This window comes from Chanodichthys erythropterus, chromosome 20 (genome assembly GCF_024489055.1).
Source record: "Chanodichthys erythropterus isolate Z2021 chromosome 20, ASM2448905v1, whole genome shotgun sequence".
Classification (NCBI taxonomy): Eukaryota; Metazoa; Chordata; class Actinopteri; order Cypriniformes; family Xenocyprididae; genus Chanodichthys; species Chanodichthys erythropterus.
This window is the reverse complement of record NC_090240.1, coordinates 16,906,414-16,926,585: the sequence shown is the minus strand read 5'-3', so window position 1 is coordinate 16,926,585 and position 20,172 is coordinate 16,906,414. Positions and strand designations below refer to the sequence as shown.

The 20,172-nt window shown below is 37.3% G+C and overlaps 2 protein-coding genes across 6 annotated transcripts in view; both read left to right on the top strand.

Annotated features, from left to right (window-relative positions):
- Positions 1-353: 353 nt before the first annotated feature.
- LOC137009844 (protein LKAAEAR1-like) lies at positions 354-10,720 on the top strand. The gene is made up of 4 exons (XM_067372417.1): positions 354-402; positions 2,995-3,292; positions 5,560-5,682; positions 10,011-10,720. The coding sequence occupies exons 2-4, from the start codon at positions 3,017-3,019 to the stop codon at positions 10,068-10,070; spliced, it is 459 nt and encodes a 152-aa protein (XP_067228518.1). The 5' UTR covers positions 354-402; positions 2,995-3,016; the 3' UTR covers positions 10,071-10,720.
- Positions 10,721-14,158: 3,438 nt separating this feature from the next.
- The window catches only part of rgs19 (regulator of G protein signaling 19), a 62,944-nt gene continuing 56,930 nt past the window's right edge, over positions 14,159-20,172 (top strand). For 2 of the 5 annotated variants that reach the window (XM_067371656.1, XM_067371658.1), the window contains exon 1: positions 14,159-14,342. In XM_067371656.1, the coding sequence (XP_067227757.1) occupies positions 14,175-14,342 (168 nt within the window). In that variant the 5' untranslated portion in view covers positions 14,159-14,174. The remainder of the gene's footprint in view (positions 14,343-20,172) is intronic. The other 3 variants (XM_067371660.1, XM_067371661.1, XM_067371657.1) reach the window with 2 other exon arrangements.

The following is a 20,172-nucleotide window of genomic DNA, read 5'->3' as shown; positions in this document are numbered from 1 at the left end:
TATACCATAACTTCACTTAAAAATGTATTGCTTTGGTACTGTGGTATCAAATGACAATACCATGGGACTTAGATATATCACACAATAGCCATATTCCTTTAGGCCTACTCCATTCTTCAAAGAATACAGATAACCATACATTCAGGATTTCTTTCATGTTGTGAGCTGTGGTTTTTATTCACTGAAGCGTGTTTCAGACTAACTGTAATACGAAACTGGGATACTGAACTGGGATACGAAACTACTGCAATGTCATTTCACCCGTTAACACTTTCATGGTACAGAACTGGTTCATTGCTTTTGTCTACAAGACAAAGATCAAGTCACCATGACGACTTTAGTAAACAGTGCATGTTCACTTCTTCAACGGCTGATGGGAGTAACTCGTTTGAGTTTTGTGAGGTAAAACGTTTCAAATTATAGCCTCAGATATGTTTAGCATATAGTTTAATGGTTGATAGACAGATCCAGGAGTGTTATAAATCTAGAAAAATGAGCATTATGTTTTACTTTGATGTTACTGAGTTCTTGATTTATCACAGTAACTCGATTCATTTGAATTCATTAATTTCTTCACTGATCATTTTGGCATGTTACATTGTTACGCCAACAGGTGGTGACAAGAGTATCATTTGTGACTCAAATCACTCTCTCATTCAACCAAAATATTATTTGTTTTTAATAATTAAACATTAAAGCTGCAGTTTGTAACTTGCTTTTGGTTAAAATTATCCAAAATCAATTTTTGAGCATATACATAACCAGCCAGTGTTCAAAACGATCTCTTTATCTTAGCTCGATTCACAGCGGTAAGCTTGTAATAATGTTTTATAATAAAATCGCTACTGGTGGGTTTCTGTGGGTAATTCCAGCATGCAGCCGTTCATCTTTGCATCATTACGTCACGATTGTTTACATGAAGGAGTCCCAGCTAGTAGGCTATAGGGTACAACGGGGCTAAAGGCGCCTTTGATTGGATTTTCCTCTAAACCACTAGATGGCACAAAACTTGCCGCAGCGCTTTCCTAAATATCTGCTTTTCATAATGCACGTGCAAATTTGTCTGATCCTTGATGCGATCGCAGGCAGCAACGCAATGTTGATTCTGATCTAATATTTGATGTTTTTTTAAAATGTTGTTGATTAAAGTAGCAAATGAGAATCGATTAAATTAATGTTTGTATTTTCAGACAAAGGTCTTCTTAATGATTTTCAGTTTTGTTCAAGGTAAATTAAGCAACAGTTTTTCAATAACGGAAAAATATGTAAAAGTATGGTATTTGGGATGAAAAGCACCCCTGCTGTTGGGGCAAAAGACACAATAATTAACATGATAATGAAGAGCTGGATGACTTTTCCATTTGTTGACGTGACATGGATAGATTCAGATGGTAAATATCATTTATCAAAAATCTTAGAGATAAGACCCATATTTATAATGAAACAATCATATTTAAAAATATTATTTTAATCATATCATAATAACATATAATTTATTGTTACTACTGTAAATCTATATTAAATATTATGGGATCTCCTTCAATGCTTTCAGAATCTTTACTTTTTAAAGTAATTTTGTTTCTGTATTTTTAAAATATATTTTTATATTAACATAGGCCTATTTTAATGACTACGGATGAGGATTAGGGCCAAGAAATAATAAAAAAATAAAACCATCTCAAGATTAAAGTTGATAAATTTCGAGAAAAAACTAGTTAAATTTTGAGAAAAAGGTTGAGATCAAATGTTGAGAATAAACTCATTAAATTACGAGAAAAAAGTCATTAAATTATGAATTTGTTCTCATAATTTAAAATCTTTAATCTCGAGATGGTATTATTTTTTTTTGTTATTGCTCGGGCCTAATCCTCTTCCGTATATTTGACAGTATATTTATTTAACACAAATTATTTTATTTATCAAAATAAACAGAAAATAGTACAAACTTTGCTAAAGTGATTCTTTTGAACAAGTATTAACCTAGACATTTTTAAAAACGTATTATTTTAGCTAAAGTATTTGTATGAATACTGTGTGCCTTTTACCCCATGTGTGGCCCCCTCACCACCTCATACATTTTTAAGATTTTAAACAAAATTAACAACTTTTATGATTTATTTTCACACAAAATCTGTTCCTCCATCAATGTTCAGTACAAACATTTTTTCGGCAATAATACACTTTGAGAGTAGTGAAAAGCTCATTTTCTCTTAAGGTGTGCCTTTAGCCCCATTGTACCCTATCATGTGAGGATGCTGCAGGTGACGGATCATTTATAGCCTTTTCTCACAGCAGCTGCAGTAATTAAACTTATCATTTTGATGGTGGATTTTAATCCAGAAAGGTTCAAATGACAATCATCAGTGACAACTTGGAGATTCACCCGTAGTCAAAAGCCTTCGGAAATTGAAATCTACAGGTAACATTATACACACTAAATACACATAGTCACACAATGCTGATGTTGTTAACATTAACAATTTGAGAACAAATAATAATTTGCATGGTTTGATGTGATCTGAGCTAAGAGATCATTCGATTTAATCATCGTTAGAAGCACAATTTATTCTAATTGCTTTTTTGCCATAAAGTGTGTATCGTATGCACAACCCACATAAAGATGATAATTCTGTAAATAACTGCAATTGCAGGTTTCAAACAGAGATGGCGATGAAGAGACAAAACTTACAGACTGCAGCTTTAAAAACAATTCGTTACAGTCTTATTTTACTTTATTAAAAAATGAAATATATTTTTTTTACAAAATGGTGTTCAAAATGTGTGAACAAATAATTTACCACTGGCAACATGGAAAATAAAAGTAGTGCAAGATAGTGTATCTGAAAAGTAGGCTATTGTTTTAGGATAACCTCATAGCCTATTCAAAGGATGCTTTTCTTCCCTACAATGTACAAACTGTTATTGTTTGTTATGAAACAAAAAGGACTTGCCAACTTGAAAAGTTAATTAAACATAAATAAAATGTTGTTGTAGGCCTACAGCTTATGAGTGAAAGATGGCAGGGCGAAAATCACGGAACAGTATTTCTGTGAAGATGTGCCCTCAGCAGAGAGCCCGTCACGAAGCCTACAACGAGCCGTCTAAAGAAACACAGAGATGGATGGCAGAGGCAAGACAGCGCGTGTGCATGCATCTAAATCATCAAAAATCCCGTCAGGTCTGCAACCCCAACGCTGCTGCCGAGCGTCAAAATCAACTCACAGCACAATTAAAAGCCGCCGAGGCGAGGAATCGTGTTAGACAACTGAGACTACACTATCAAGACCTAAAGGCAAGGTGTTTGTTTGTTTGGTTGGTTGGTAGGTTCCCTCAGTATATTCGTCTAAAGTTACGTTGCCCTGGCCCATAGCAGTTTGTACTAAGCGGTGTGATTGTTATACAGCCGTAGCCATTGGCACTGACAGACATTTTGTGTTTCGCAAGGTTTGCTGCCTGAGTTGTTGTGGTGTTGATTCACATTGTTTCTAGATTATTGTGCAGAGTGATCAGATGCATTTTAAATAATTGGAAAAAGTTTAAAAGGATAGAAAATGATCCCATCATTTACTCACCCTCAATCCATCCTAGGTGCGGGTGACTTTCTTCTTTCAGTGATTCTAGTTTACAAAGTTATAAATATGGATATTTTTCTTACAAAAATGCATCGCTTCACTTCAGAAGATATGTATCAACCCCCTGGAGCTGTATAGATTACTTTTATAATGGATGGATGGGTTTTTTTGGGATTCAAAATACCGGATACTATTCACTCCCATTATAAAGCTTGGAAGAGCCAGAATATATTTTAATATAACACTGATTGTGTTTGACTGACACTGCTTGCCGTATACACCTAGGATGGCTTAAGGGTGAGTAAATTATGTAATATTTTATTTTTTTTATTTTTGGGTGAACTATCCCTTTAATTGGCCAAAAGTTTGTTCTTGGGTTCTTGTCTTAGCAATGGTTACCTCTGAAGAAAGTGCAGCCATCATGGCTTTGCATCATAATGGCCTCACATGCAAGGGAATTGCTGCAGAAAATATTACTTTTGAAAGAACCATTTATCAGATCATCAAGAAGCAAAGTTTAACTGCAGTGAAGAAGGGTTTAGGACGTCCCAGAGTGTCCTAAAGCAAGTGCCAGGACTGCTCAGTATTGTCAGCAGGTGGGTGTGAGAGCATCTGCACGCACACCCAGGCCAAGACTTTTGGACAATGGCGTTTTTCTTGGAGAGAAGCCACTTCAGAAAAAGATCAAGGAAATTCTCTAGGAAGTACAAGAATTGGACTGCAGAAGACAAAGTTATTTTCTTTTTTGTGGCCCCCATCAGACTGTGTGAGACATCTGGAAAATTGTTTGTCTGGAGAAGAAAACGTAAATGCTTCCATCCTGTGTCCTGTGTCGTGCCAACAGTGAAGTATCCTGAGACCATACATGTGTGGGGTTTCTTTTCATCCAAGGGAGTGACCTCTCTCAGCATTCTGCCCCCAAACAATAAAGAATTGTATCAAACTGTCCAGAGCAACTTCTTCCAAAGAACCAAAAGCAATTTAATTATGACGATCCATGCATTTTCCAGCATGATGGAGCACCTTGACAAGGCAAGAATGATAAAGATGTGGCTCGGAGATCGTTACATTGACATTTTGAAATTCCCCAGATCTTAATGCCGTAGAGAACCGGTGGTCAGCAAGCTGATAAGCAGAAGCCCACAAATTGTGATCAACTCTGAGCATAATAAGGCAGGAATGGATCGCCATCAGTCAGGATTTGTCCCGGAAGATGATGTCCATCATGCCAGAGTGAATTGCAGAGATTATGAAGAAGACGGGACTGTAAATATTGACTCTTTACATAAATTGAGTGTTTTTGCAAATAAAGCATTTAAAACTTATGAAATGGTTATTGTTTTACAATATATACCATAAAAAAATAATCTACAAATACTGAAGCAGCAAACTTTGCAAAATACTGCCAATATTTTGGGCCATGGCTGTACATAATTATCCATGATTAATTAATTATTTTTTTTTACATGTAAGAGCCATATTTAGCTGGTCACATTTATACTGTTGTGCGGCCACATTCATGTAAAATAAAACTGCATTATTGGGTTACTTACAGTATATGACTGGAGTCTTCATCTCATTTAAAGTTGGCATGACATTTTACCCTTTCTATTTTCTAAATGCATGCTATCGATCTTACTGTACACAATTTATGCATATGTTTTTTACCTCACTCATAATGTTTAATCAAAATGTCATAACTAGATCTTCTGGTGAAACAGACTTTTCTTGTAAAATGTACTCCAATCATCTTAGTTTGTTTTATTTACAACTTTAAGAAAATCATTTTACTGTAATTTGATGTAATTTATTTGGGGTTTAAAAAAAACCTAAGTGCACCTTTAATCAAAAAACATGACATGACCCTTCTGGATTCACACAAGTGTGACCATGTTATTGTTATAAATCTCACCCAGTTCTTTGGAAGAGCATTTGCCTCCTTGACGCTTGCCTAAAAGTCTAATCTCTCTCCTTTGCAAATTTTCAGGAGCAGGAAATTAACTTAATGATTTCATGCCAGTCTAACGCGCAGAAGGCTGTACGCCTGGAGCATTTACTCACTGTGAGAGAGAGGAAGATAAACCACACAGACTGCATGGACCAATTACAGGTGGATATTTTTACTTAAAAGGCATCAAATCTCATAGATACCCCATATTTTACTTTTATTATCAGTATAAATGTACTGTTGCTCCAGGAAATGTGCGAGTCAAGCCCCAAAATGTTCTACAACAGAAGTAGGAGCAGAGGGACTCTGATCTTTGCTTCATTTCCCCTTTCCCACTGCTGTAATGCCTTTAAGCGGCCCCCAGTTGACAATTTTTCATTGACCGTCACAGTCCTGATGCTATCTGCTAAATAAGCATGACCAGAGAGAGAGAGAGAGAGAGAGAGAAAGCTCCAGATCTCTCATATTCTAACAGGTGGAGGGACATGTTCAATTATCTCCCCTCAGCAGGCAGATATTTAAGTGACTGCTTCTGTTTTGTCTCAGCCTTTATTTTACCCTAAAGGGTTTATAAAAAAAAAAAAAAAAACTTCATAAGAATCTTGACAACAGGGTTCCTAATCTGACTGTCCTTTCAAAGTCATGTTATCTTTAGAAGTAAAATGTCAATGCAGTGGCAAGTGTCATCTGTGTAACATCGGCAGACTTGGTCTGCTGCCATGCGAGACCCTACACTGATGGAAATGAAATTAAAAGGACTCAGATCGAGCGTGATCAATACGTGAGGTCTTCCCTAAATATACCACTTAAAACAGTTCAAGAGATTGCATGTATTTTTAATGCTAAAGGCCTCTGTAAGCCTATACAGGTTCTTTTTTTTCACTTAAAGGAATAGTTTACCCAAAAAGAAAATTTTGTCATCACTCATTCTCATTTTCCATGTTCCAAACCTGACTTTCTTTCTTTTTCTTTTCTTTTTCTGCGGAACACAAAAGATATTTTAAGAGTAGATTATTAAGAGTAGATATTTTAAAGAGTGGATTTTGTTGACCAAATAATGAAAGCAGTTGCTTTAGTATTATTTATATACTATCAGTTTTTTTAATATTTTAAATTAGCTTGTATATTTTGAGTTTTTCATTTTAATTTTTAGTGATTTTGCTATGTGATATTTTTATATTTTATATTTAGTTCAGTTTTAGTTTTTATTTCTAATTAGTTATTTTATTTCAATCGTGACAACTCTCTTAATAGTTTTAGCATGTTATTGAATATGGCAATGTTAATGTATTTGATCTTGGCGGACTGATCTCCTATGCTGCTGCTGCAGAGCATGTATGGACTTGCTTCTGCTAATAGATACACACTGCTGTGAGCATGCAAGATATGCTGCTGCTGCATAAATAGACATACATAAACCCTGTAGCAGATCTAGTCAGGTGGAGCTGGGGAGGTGGAGGGGTTCAGAGGAAGGACTAGCTTTACAATAAACACTGAACCAGACTATTTGAATGTTGAACAAGCAATCTCATTGGCTACAAGATCAGCAGAGGCCAATGTGGTAATGATGTGATTGCTTGCAGACTGCATGTAAAGGACCTATCAGCCTGTGCCATCTAGAGTTTCATGACTGAACTAGATATTAAAGGTGCCCTAGAACCAGTTTTTACAAGATGTAATATAAGTCTAAGGTGTCCCCTGAATGTGTCTGTGAAGTTTCAGCTCAAAATACCCCATTTTTTTTAATAAATGTTTTTAACTGCCTATTTTGGGGCATCATTAACACTCTGGGGTCAGCGGTCACGCCGGCGTGATCACCGCATTTTTTTTCTAACCAGTGTGAAAGAGACTCAAAATACTCTGTCAATGTTGCACATACAATTAAGAGTTATACACCATTTTGATCTGTGGAATATCTTTATTTGTGTACACTCAGAGTAACAACAAAATGTTGTGCTTTTTGTAAAATAAAGAAAACTAACATGATGCGTGATCTCTCGTCTCCCTCTGAACGAAGTCCAATCTGATAGTTCTCAGAAAATGAACTGTGACTTAGTGAATACTAATGACAAAAAAATTAGACTTTTGTCTAAAAAAACTTTAAAATGTCAGGTTTTAAATCGTGTAAGTCAAATCGAAAACAAACATTCTGTGTTTATGTAATCTGTATGAAAAGAGAGCCATGTCAGAAGTCCGTGATTCAGCTCATTATCCGCTAATGCGGCCACGCCCACGGAGCTAGAGCTATTCAGACGCAAATTCAGAGTCGATGCATGCATTCATCGTCTCAATCGTGTATTTATTGTCTTGAAAAGTGTTTTGAATAGCCATAGTTAGCGATCTCTTGCCTCTGTTAGTTCAGTTATTTCCTGGATTGTCTATTCTTCTTTAGCAGGCATTTGTGGACTAGAGATGTACAGAGCGCCCTCCGGCTGCAAGTATGAATTCAAAACACAGTATCCAGCACTCATTGTAATGACAATAAATCCTGAATAAATGTACTCCTCTGTATAGAAAATTGACAAACATATGAGAATCCATCAGTATTTCTCCAAATGTGCATGCCTTTAAGCTAAAAGTCTATATGAAATGCCATAGAGGTAACATAATTGTTCAGACACTTTGCATCACAGAAATACATTATATTTTAAAGAATATAATAGAATACCATTATTTTAAATTGTAATAATATTTCACAGTATTGCTATTTTTTCTGTATGTTTGATTTACACCATGATGAGATTTAAGACATGATCAACAGAGGGTTTTTTCACAGCCTACCTGACTGAAAGAGCTCATTATTTATGCAGCTCATTAGAGCTCTTTATGCAATTCTTTTGTCTTCTCAGGTGAGAATCATCCATCATTCATGATTATTCACGCCTCCACGCATACTGTGTTTCTTGACCAAAGATGTTTTAGAAAATTTAAATCTCTGTATTGTTTTATATGAAGGAGCAGGCAGCATAATTTTTACATAATTCTGAAGCAAAAACTCTAATCTACAACCTCAAATACCCAGAAGTCTTGTGAACAAAGATTTAATATATATTTTTTGGCTTTATTTCAGTGACTTAAGTTTTTTGTTTTTTTCAATAACCACACATAAACGTTATTCCTTCAAAAACACAAACATGTACATACATGTTCCTCACATATTATTGTAGCCTAGTTTGTGCTGAATACAGTGTAATGACACTTTTTCCATTAATATGTTTATGAATAACTGAAAAAAAGCACAAATGTCAGGGCATGTCAAAACTTCTCCAAGGCCCCAAAAATCCTCAGACCCCTGAGGGTTAACTATGCACCGATTCAGGCTGCGGCCACTTTAAATCTCATGCTCCCTGACCATCGAGCTTGCGACTCTATAATACAGCGCATTTACAAAGTTTGCACAGCTAATATAACCCTCAAATGCATCTTTACAAGATGTTCGTCTTGCATGCTGCATGCATAAGTCGGATCATGTGAGTATAGTATTTATTTGGATGTTTACATTTGATTCTGAATGAGTTTGATAGTGCTCCGTGGCTAAAGCTAACATTACACACTGTTGGAGAAATGTATAAAGAATGAAGATGTGTTTATGAATTATACAGACTGCACGTGTTTAAAAATGAAAATAGCGACGGCTCTTGTCTCCGTGAATACAGTAAGAAACGATGGTAACTTTAACCACATTTAACAGTACATTAGCAACATGCTAACGAAACATTTAGAAAGACAATTTACAAATATCACTAAAAATATCATGATATCATGGATCATGTCAGTTATTATTGCTCCATCTGCCATTTTTCGCTGTTGTTCTTGCTTGCTTACCTAGTCTGATGATTCAGCTGTGCACAGATCCAGACGTTAATACTGGCTGCCCTTGTCTAATGCTTGAACATGAGCTGGCATATGCAAATATTGGGGGCGTACATATTAATGATCCCGACTGTAACGTAACAGTCGGTGTTATGTTGAGATTCGCCTGTTATTCGGAGGTCTTTTAAACAAATGAGATTTACATAAGAAGGAGGAAACAATGGAGTTTGAAACTCAATGTATGTCTTCTCCATGTACTGAACTCTTGTTATTCAACTATCCCGAGGTAAATTCAATTTTTGATTCTAGGGCAGCTTTAAGTTAAGTTCTCCATCTAATATTTGTTTTGTTTCACTGACTGTCATTGTACATTGAAAACCAGTTGAAACGTTATTCAGTATCTTTTGTGTTCTACAGAAGAAAGAGAGTCAAAGAGTTTGGAATGACACAAGGGTGATTAAATGAAGACAGAAGTTTCATTTTTGTCTGAACTATTCCCTTAATTCGACTGCTTATGAAACGTTTATGTTAACGTTCCTCATTTGCAAGTCACTTTGGATAAAAGTGTCTGCTACATGAACAGATGTACATATAAATAAACTTGGAAGTGCATTTTTAAGAACATGAACTTTTCAAAGACATTTTCTGTTGCTTATCTTTTTTTGTGCTCTATTTAGAGACGAAGAGTTGAAGAGATCCTAGAGGATGAGAAAGGCCTGACCATCAACCGCAGATGACTGAAGACAAAAAGAAACAGATCTGAGACTGAAAATGCATATTATATCGTGGCCCTGCATGCCATTTTTATGTTTGATTATACTTTAATGAACCTTGGTTTCTGAGCATAGAAGATATGAACAGTAAATGCGTTTCCATCATAGTTTATGCACGTTTTCTTATCTGATGAAAAAATGTATCCACTTCAATTGAGCGCATAAGATTTTTATGTGCATTTAGAATTTATGCTTGGCGTTTCCATCCAAAAGCACATAGGTGGAAACAGCTAATGTTGCAAATTTCAAGAAATGTATTACCTTACTACCACAGACCAATAAAGCATTCATGTTTAGGAATGTACTGGTTTCAAAATTCCTGCTGCGGCAATAAGCCGATAATTATTTTGTCATTAATGACCGATATTAAAGTTTATTTTGTAGAGAGAAAAAAAAAGTACAAGTGAATCACAACATTATAATACTGTCACAGTTCCCGTGTTCCCCGGACTCCATTTCCCACAGTCCTCCTGTTCTCCACACCTGCACTCACTTCCCTCGTCATCTCCCCATCATCACTTATCGTCATCACCTGGACTTCCTCGTTTGCACTCCCTTTATATATGGACTCACTCCCTTCACTCCTTGTCTGTTCTAAATGTTATTTGATGTGTTGGATGTTGTTTCTAGCTCCTTTATGTTAATAAATACCCATTTACTGTGGAAGTCCGTGAACGCCTCATCTCTACAACACCAGCACGTAACAAATACAGTGTAAAAAAAAAAAAAAATTTAATTATTAGTGCTTTTAAGTATTAACTTGAATTCCAGTGTTATTTTGTATTATTTATATACTAGTATAGTGTTAACTAATATTTTGAATTAACTTCTTTGTAGACCTTATGCGCCAGAGAAACAAGCGTGCTGCCATCTTTATAATATTGTCATCGCTGTCGCTTTTGCCATTTTTAATAGTTTTTATTTTATGTAAAGTTCAATTTTTCATTTTGTGTAAATTTTACTTGGTATAAAGAGTACCTGAAAACCATACCTGAGTAAATGTACAAGTACCTTACATCAGAAATGACTCGACTACAAGTTACAATTCACCAATTCCAATACGACTTGAGTACAAGTATCTGATTTTAACAGTATTTTACTCATGCCGAATGTAGGCTTAGAGATGCACTAGTCCAACCCGATCACATGAGAATGCGTATCAATAGTACGCGAGTGTTGCCGTGCATATGATACGCAGTTTTTTGCACACATATGATATGCACTTTACAGCATGTGTGAAATACGCTTGTTAGTCTTGGGTAAGATTAGTGGTGTGGGTTCATGCCAATTGTACGCCATAAAGTGCGTATCATATGAACGTCAATACACATTGTCATGAGACTGGGTTCACTAGTCCTGAGAGACATCCTGGTGAAAATAAGAAACAATTGATTTGTAAGATGAGAAATCAAGTTTATTTTCTAAAATTGAAATAAAACTGAACACCTCAATGTTGCAATAAATCAAGGTCGACACAACAACCTTTTAAACGTCTACAAACTCTCAAGTCTCAGTTGAGCTCAAGTGCACAGAAAGGCCATGAGTAAACCAAATTAAACAGTCAAAGTCTACTGTATGTGCTGGTTTCGGCCTCATCACCGGCTGCAGTCATTTCCTCATCTAATAAATCAAACACCTGCGATCAGAAACTACCTGCTAATGCACTCACATTCACGTAAAGTATCCTTGGTGACATGTTTTTGGGGGAGTAAAGGCAAAATGCACAAGATATAGTACCTTCAATGCTCTTAGATGGCGATATCGCTTCTTTATAGAAGAAACAAACTGCTGCAGAAAAAGTTAGGTGTCATGAAAGATGTAATGTGTATTGCATTACTCATCACAAATGTAGTGGAGTAAAAAGTACATTTACTTGCTCAAAAATGTAGTCAAGTAGAGAGTAAAAACTGCCAACATCTTTGATAACAACTACAAAGTAGCCAAAAAGATACTTAAGTACATTTACCCAAATACTTTACACTTTGTTCTTTTGACATTTTTAGTAGTTTTTATTTTAAATATTTAAAATATATATTTTGCCAACTCAACATTTGCAATTTCATTTCAGCTTCGTTTCAATGAACACAAACAATTTTTAATACTTTTTAGTTTTATAGTCAATAACAACACTGGTTAGATAACAGCAAAGCTAATATTAATGTAAAATACACTGAATGCATTGTAAATTGAATGGTATAGAAATGTAATTTTTATAGATATTAATTTATATTTGAGCAATATCAGATTAGAAGACTAACTGTTGTATAAAATCCACTGTGCAGCACTTGCAATAACCAGAGGTCTGAACCTCTGATCTTATTGTCTTATATTTCATAGTTTCTGCTGCATCTCCAAACTGGGTTTTGGAAACCAACGGGGGATGCCAAAGTGGAGAGTGGATGTTCTGTAATACCATCTCAGCAGATTATGATCGAGAACAAAAACCCATCTAGACAAAATGAAAGTCTTGAGCTGAAGCACAGAGGATTTGAGGGTGAAAAAAAAGAAGAAAGAAAGGCCCAGACTGACATTACGGGCAAATAGATGTGAGAGTAAAGAACAAGGCAGCTTGCCATGTCAGTAGCAGTCAAACACAGGATTCTGGCAGCAAGGCTTTTTTGTGTGTGAAGTGTCTGTAAGCATCAGGGGGTGAATCTGGCAGCGGGGGGCTGATCAGACTGAGCTGATGAAGTACAGTGTCCGAGTAATAGAGCTGCCCCCAAATCACCTTGATGTTATGACAGAAAGGGAGCTAATTATAGCTGCAGTGTGTCAAAGTGCTTTAAGTTGAGAATTACACTCTTATTTCTTCACCCTGAGTGAACATGCTTCAGAGGCAGGTAAACAAAGTCAGAATTCAACCTAATTATGGCTTAAAGTCATTATGTCAGCATTGTAATTAGAGGGCAGGGAGGGTGAACGGTTGGTCAATTTCACGTCTCTTAGATTAAAGATGAAGATGACAGGAAGCAGATAACACAATTAGCTAAAGGTGGGGAGAGAAAATTGTCTGTAGCCTTAACAACATAGACTATCATTAATTATACCTAAAGAAATGGCTTTTTAAAGGCTTTCTTATTGTGCTGTGCTTAACTAAATGCTCAGCCAAATAGGTGCTTTTAGGAGGGATATGCGTTTAATCATATGATAAATCAAACTGCGGACTTCTTAATGGTGTATAGGAGAGTTCAGCCCTACAGTGAGGCAGAAAGCTTTACTGACACCAAGTGGTCGAAACCCTCACAGCCGTTTCCTATATCACTGTTGAACAGTGGAGCTACTTCACAATAGTCTGTTGTAAAGCAACTCTATTAGTAAAAGCACAACAAATCTTGCAATAACACGAATCTAGATCATTTAAAGTGATAAAACTCGCATATTAACCCAGCTGAGTTGCATCTCTATGATGTTTTTATATCTTCAGGAATCGCTGTTGGGCGACTTGCTCTTCTTCTTAGTGTTTGGCGCCCCCTGCTGGATATTTGCAAGATTTCTGTGAAGGCATGATTACAATCTATGAAATAATGATGATTAAATTAATAGAATTTATTTATGATTTAAATCATCATATCTGCTTTGTTGTCTATAAACTGTTATATGCATGTAAAAAAAAAATCACATATTTGAGTTGGGTAGAAGTTATGTGAATGTTAGAGTTATTCACACACACACACACACACACACACACACACACACACACACACACACACACACACACACACACACACACACTCACACACACACACACACACACACACACACAAACACAAATAAATATATATATATATATATATATATATATATATATATATATATATATATATATATATGATTGACTACATGATGACTGTCAATAGGCAGGCTACATGAAAGTCAGACTCTATGACTGAAGTCCCAAACTTTTAGTGAAGATACAGTTTTATTTTGTCATTTTAATCAACACATTGTGTTTGCTACTATTTCAGCTACCCGATTATGGGCAGATCAACTTGAAAAGTTCCGCTGAAAATGACAATTACTGAGGAAGTCCTTCGTCAATCGACTGAGTAGAACTGTCTAAATCAGCGCATGCGCAATTCATCCTCAGCCTGCCTCCGTAAGGGTGTCGATTCTCAAGCTGGAACATTGGAGGAAAAAAAGATACTGTATTTTACACACAAAACAGGCAAAAACAAACGGATGTGCTTCAGAAAACGGAACGGCTACCGCCCTCCAGATCATTTTAATGCCAAAATTGTAAGTATTGTCATCGTTCGCGTTTTTCAACAGCATAAACGTTGAGTTTGCCAGTGGATGGTGGGTTCTTTTCCGTTTTTTTCCCGAAGAATGGGTCGTCCTCCGTAAATCCCAATCTTCTGTCTCTACATTTGTTTTTGTTTTATTGCACAGTCTTGTATAACTTACTTCTATGGCTTGGTAAAAACGAAGCTTTCCTAGAAATAGAGCGGTGAATGTCTTCGAGAGAGACTACAGTCGAGCAGGGAATGCCGCTTATATTCGCGTCTCCCGTTTCGCTTCATCAGGATGGGATAGACTGGATATGTGGCTACACTGAGTTGTCATCTGCTGGAAGATGTGTTTTGTGAGCCTCGTGCAGTAGTCGTGCGCCCGGTGTGTGTGTGTCAGGGGCATTACGCGTTTGATTTTTCCTCACAAAAACAATATTTGCATAACACATTATGGTTTCACCACAGTCGATGTTTTAAATCTCTGCGCGTAAAGCAGCGCGAGCTGATACAATGTTGCTTCTGGGGCATTTCAGTTCACTAATGCACAGATTGTAGCCTTGTATGAGGGGGATATTTTCAATTCAAACATCTAGGAAGTGGGGGAGGATAACGCTCAGGTTATCATCTGTCACTGCCGTCTTTCTCTAGATTAACCGTGTATTTTACGCAACCAATAAGAATAAACTTTGCATTCGTTGCATTCGCGTGTCTTTTGTCGTCTCGAAAGATGTTCTTTTTCCATTTAGCTGGCTGTGTAGTAAAGCGCGTTCGCGATGCACGCGCGGGACCTTCGGGTGAATGAATTCTGTGCGCGCGTTCTCGTGGCTATCGGGGGGCGGGGCCCGCGGTGTCGCGTGGCGGCGTAGCTTTGAACGCGTTCGCGCGTGTCGCTGCAGAAATGGAGGGGAGACACAGTGCTCGTGCACCTCTGACGTCAGAGAGAGAATTCCCGAGGTTAGGAGATATTAATGTCCAATCAATGACTATATGTGACCTTTTGGTAGCCAAGCCTGGATATTTTTTTGTTGACCACACCACAGGCATGTCTGTTATTTGACGGAATTTGGGTTGATTGGGACACATTTTTCCTAGTGATCCCAATTCACCCTAATCATCACAGTGTATGTAGCCTTCTTAGTTTGTGGTGACAACAGCAAGGTCTATATTTAGCAAAAAGAATGGCATGTTTTGAAACACCAAGTAAGCTTCCACGTGGGCTTGCCAGTCAAAGCTCAGCTGCTTTGATATCTTCAGCATCTCTGCTGTACCAGGACTCAGATTTGTTCCACCAAGTTCACAGAAAATGTTTGCATTGTCTTTCTTTTAATGGTGCATTTGGCATTTATTAAACCAGTCATGGTTTAAAAAAGACCTTGAAAACTAGTGAAACCAAATTTAACTCATCAATCAAGAACTAGAGGTTATTATTATTGGTGTTTTAAGGACCCCTGTTCTTTCTTGTGTTGATGTATTTCTCATTGAAAAAGCAAGTTTGAGCAAAACATTTTTTTTTTTTTTTTTAAATAAAGAATTTAGTTATGTCACAGCCATGAACCATGATTTGCTACATAGGCATTTGGAGGTGGTATAGGGGGCGGGGCATTCTCATTCTAGAAAGCATCTGATTGGACAAAAATATGTAGTGCAGGATGAATCATGTTCATTTATTTATTTATTTATTTTTTCTGTAATGGCAAGAAGAGAAAATGTTTTAAATGCAATGCAAATGCAAAGTTTTCTCTATAGATTTTTTTTTTCAAGAGTGAGAGACTCAATCCTCCCTTTAAAATATATATATATATATATATATATATATATATATATATATATATATATATATATATATACACACACACACACACACACACACACATTTTTTTAAATTGAATTAACTAAGTATGAAGGATTTTATTCAAACCGGTAACCCATGCGTCTTTCTAAATGCATATTATAGATTTCATTGTGAACAACACATCTGTTCATGTCTCATTTTAATTTTTTTTTATTTATTTATTTATTTTTTTAATTACATTCACCTGCCTCTAATTTTGAGCGCTCCATCCACATCGCAAAATCCAATCAACAACTGATGCATTGAACCAATTCCCCGCCCTACTTTTTTTTTTTACTTTTCCGAAAATCTGTTAAGGCCTGTACACACCGGGGCGAATATCACACGTGTTTAGCGCCAGCATTTCTGCGAGGCTTTTTTAGTGTTCATACCCAAGCGATTTTTACTGGCGATGCGCTGAGTGAACATGCTATTCAATCCCTGACAGTATATGGTGCTTGTGCTTAGTGCAAATATATTTATGATATTAATAAAGTTAAAGAAGGTAAAAATACAGATATAAAATGGCATATATATGACATATGAGAGATGTCAGAAAAGGTAGTGCAATTAAGTCACAATAACAGTAAGTGCAAGTGAACGGTAGTGCAAATAAACATATTTATGAAATAGACATTCTCAGCTATATTTTTTTAATGTAAAAGAAAAAAAAACAAACAGTAAAAATACAGAAATAATAGACATCTGTTGGATTGGCCAAGAACTGGCAGAGCACGTAGAGTGTGTCTCAATCAGCTCCCTAGTTCACTAGTCAGGGCACTGATAAGGGAGTCGGCCACATTCATTTACACGGTATACTGATACACAACCTAGGAAGCTAGGGAGCTGTTTGAGACGCAGGGATAGTTTGTAGGGGTCTTCCTCGTCTACTTACTTCCTCTTCGTCGTCTTGGTATCAGTGTGTGCTAGGCAAGACCGTTTTGTGCTTGAGTGCCACCAAGTCGGGTTTTACTGTAACTTCAGCAGCTCCATGCACGTGAACAAAAGCGCTACTCTCATTGGTGTGCCAGTTTTTAACGCGGCACGTCAAACCAAAAAAACGCTTCCGAGGCGTTTTTTAAAAATGCATTGAACAAATGAGAAAAAGCATTGACGCTTTTATGGCTGCCGTTTTTTGCGTCGGTGTGCACACTCACTTTGGCGCCCTTTGTTTAGTCACGAGACGTTAAACGTCAGCGATAATCATGCGTGATATTCATCCCCGTGTACAGGCCTTTACACTTGAATGTCACAGTACGGAAAAAAGCTTATTTGAGACTTTCATTGTGACTTTAAAAGAATCTGTTCATAAAGTCCTGGCTTCGTTGTTTTACGTGTACACTAGTGTACAGTAGAACGGACAGCCTTGGAAAGTGTACTTCATTTGACACGTATACATACACAGGCGTTCAACGCGTTCAATCTCTGGCCACGAGTTACAACCCAGGTAAACATCTTTGTATTTTTTCATGCTAGAGTTGTACAAATAAGGGTACTTTCTAACCTCTTCACACAATCTCTCGTCTATATAGGCCTCCATCGTCACTGTAGCTTGCATCCGTTCCAGTCTGTTCTGTTTATGCAGTTTTTCTTTGACTACCTTGTGAATCGATGCCTCCAGGGCACGGTCGCTAATCTAATTAATTAATTAAATGCAGATTTGCAACCTTATAAAAATCCAGTACAGTACATGCATACTCTTCTGATGATGAAATTTGCATCATGCGCACTTTACACTGACCCATGCGTACGCGTAAAAATTAAACTATACTTTAGGCTTTAATGTCATTTGTTCATGAATCAGACTACTCTGGGGGGCTTTTCCCAAAAGCATCATTAGCCAACTATGGTCGTAAGTCCCATTGAACTCTATTGGTAATGATGGAACTTGCGACCATAGTTCGTTTTGGGAAACGCACAGGTCGGGAAATGCACAGCCCGAAAAACAACTGAATAGAAAGATACGTTTTCTTCACATTTCACAGTACATTCAGGGCTGTACATACAGTATCTCACAGAAGTAAGTACACCCCTCCCATTTTTGTAAATAATTTATTATATCTTTTCATGTGACAACACTGAAGAAATAACACTTTGCTACAATGTAAAGTAGTGAGTGTACAGATTGTATAGCAGTGTAAATTTGCTGTCCCTTCAAAATAACTTAACACACAGCCATTAATGTCTAAACCGCTGGCCACAAAAGTGAGTACACCCCTAAGTGAAAATGTCCAAATTGGGACCAAAGTGTCAATATTTTGTGTGGCCACCATTATTTTCCAGCACTGCCTTAACCCTCTTGGGTATGGAGTTCACCAGAGCTTCACAGGTTTCCACCGGAGTCCTCTTCCACTCCTCCATGATGACATCACGGAGCTGGTGGATGTTATAGACCTTGCGCTCCTCCTCCTTCCGTTTGAGGATGCCCCACAGATGCTCAATAGGGTTCAGGTCTGGAGACATGCTTAGCCAGTCCATCACCTTTACTCTCAGCTTCTTTAGCAAGGCAGTGGTATCTTGGAGGTGTGTTTGTGGTCGTTATCATGTTGGAATAATCCCCTGCGGCCCAGTCTCTGAAGGGAGGGGATCATGTTCTGCTCATTCATGGTTCCCTCAATGAACTGTAGCAGTGCCGGCAGCACTCATGCAGCCCCAGACCATGACACTCCCACCACCATGCTTGACTGTAGGCAAGACACACTTGTCTTTGTACTCCTCACCTGGACGCTTGACACCATCTGAACCAAATGATTTATCTTGGTCTCATCAGACCACAGGACATGGTTCCAGTAATCCATGCTCTTAGCCTGCTTGTCTTCAGCAAACTGTTTGCAGGTTTTCTTGTGCATCATCTTTAGAAGAGGCTTCCTTCTGATTCCAGACCAATTTGATGCAGTGTGTGGCGTATGGTCTGAGCACTGACAGGCTGACCTCACACCCCTTCACCCTCTGCAGCAATGCTGGCAGCACTCATATGTCTATTTCCCAAACACAGCCTCTGGATATGACGCTGAGCACATGCACTCGACTTCTTTGGTCGACCATGGCGAGGCCTGTTCTGAGTGGAGCCTGTCCTGTTAAACCGCTCTATGGTCTTGGCCACCGTGCTGCAGCTCAGTTTCAGGGTCTTGGCAATCTTCTTATAGCCTACACCATCTTTATGTAGAGCAACAACTCTTTTTTCAGATCCTCAGAGGGTTCTTTGCCATGAGGTGCCATGTTGAACTTCCAGTGACCAGTATGAGAGAGTGAGAGCGATAACACCAAATTTAACACACCTGCTCCCCATTCACACCTGAGATCTTGTAACACTAACGAGTCACATGACACTTGGGAAAGAAAATGACTAATTGGGCCCAATTTGGACATTTACACTTAGGAGTGTACTCACTTTGTGGCCAGTGGTTGAGACATTAATGGCTGTGTGTTGAGTTATTTTGAAGGGACAGCAAATTTACACTGTTATACAAGCTGTAACACATGAATATATGTAAATATATTCGTCCAGCAAAGTAGATGCTGCTTAAAATTTACTGACACATTAGAGTGATAAAGAAACACTCACGAATGAGAAAAAGCACAGAACGCTATTAAGCGCATGTGAAAAAACTCTATGCTGTGCTCACAGACACAATGACTCAAGCCTTGTATTTACTTTCGCCTAGCACTGCTGACTTACACCTCAGATGTGTTTATAGTTGACACACTCGATGTTTTACTATTTTCTGAAATGATGGGGGATGTTTGGAGAAAAAAAAAAAACCTCTAATCCAACAAAGTAGTGGTGAGAAGAATTTTGGTGGAATAATGTCAGATCATATGGTCAAACTTCAAATATAGTTTTTTTTTTTTATGTCAAGCATGTTGTGGAAGATTTAAAAGCTGTTTTGGAAGGATGCAGATACATTGATGCTGTTTGATAAAAATGTGTGTATTTCATGTTTGTTTGTTTTTTACTTTAAAGATATAAAAGTAATTAACAGAATAAAGACAGCCTATACAGATT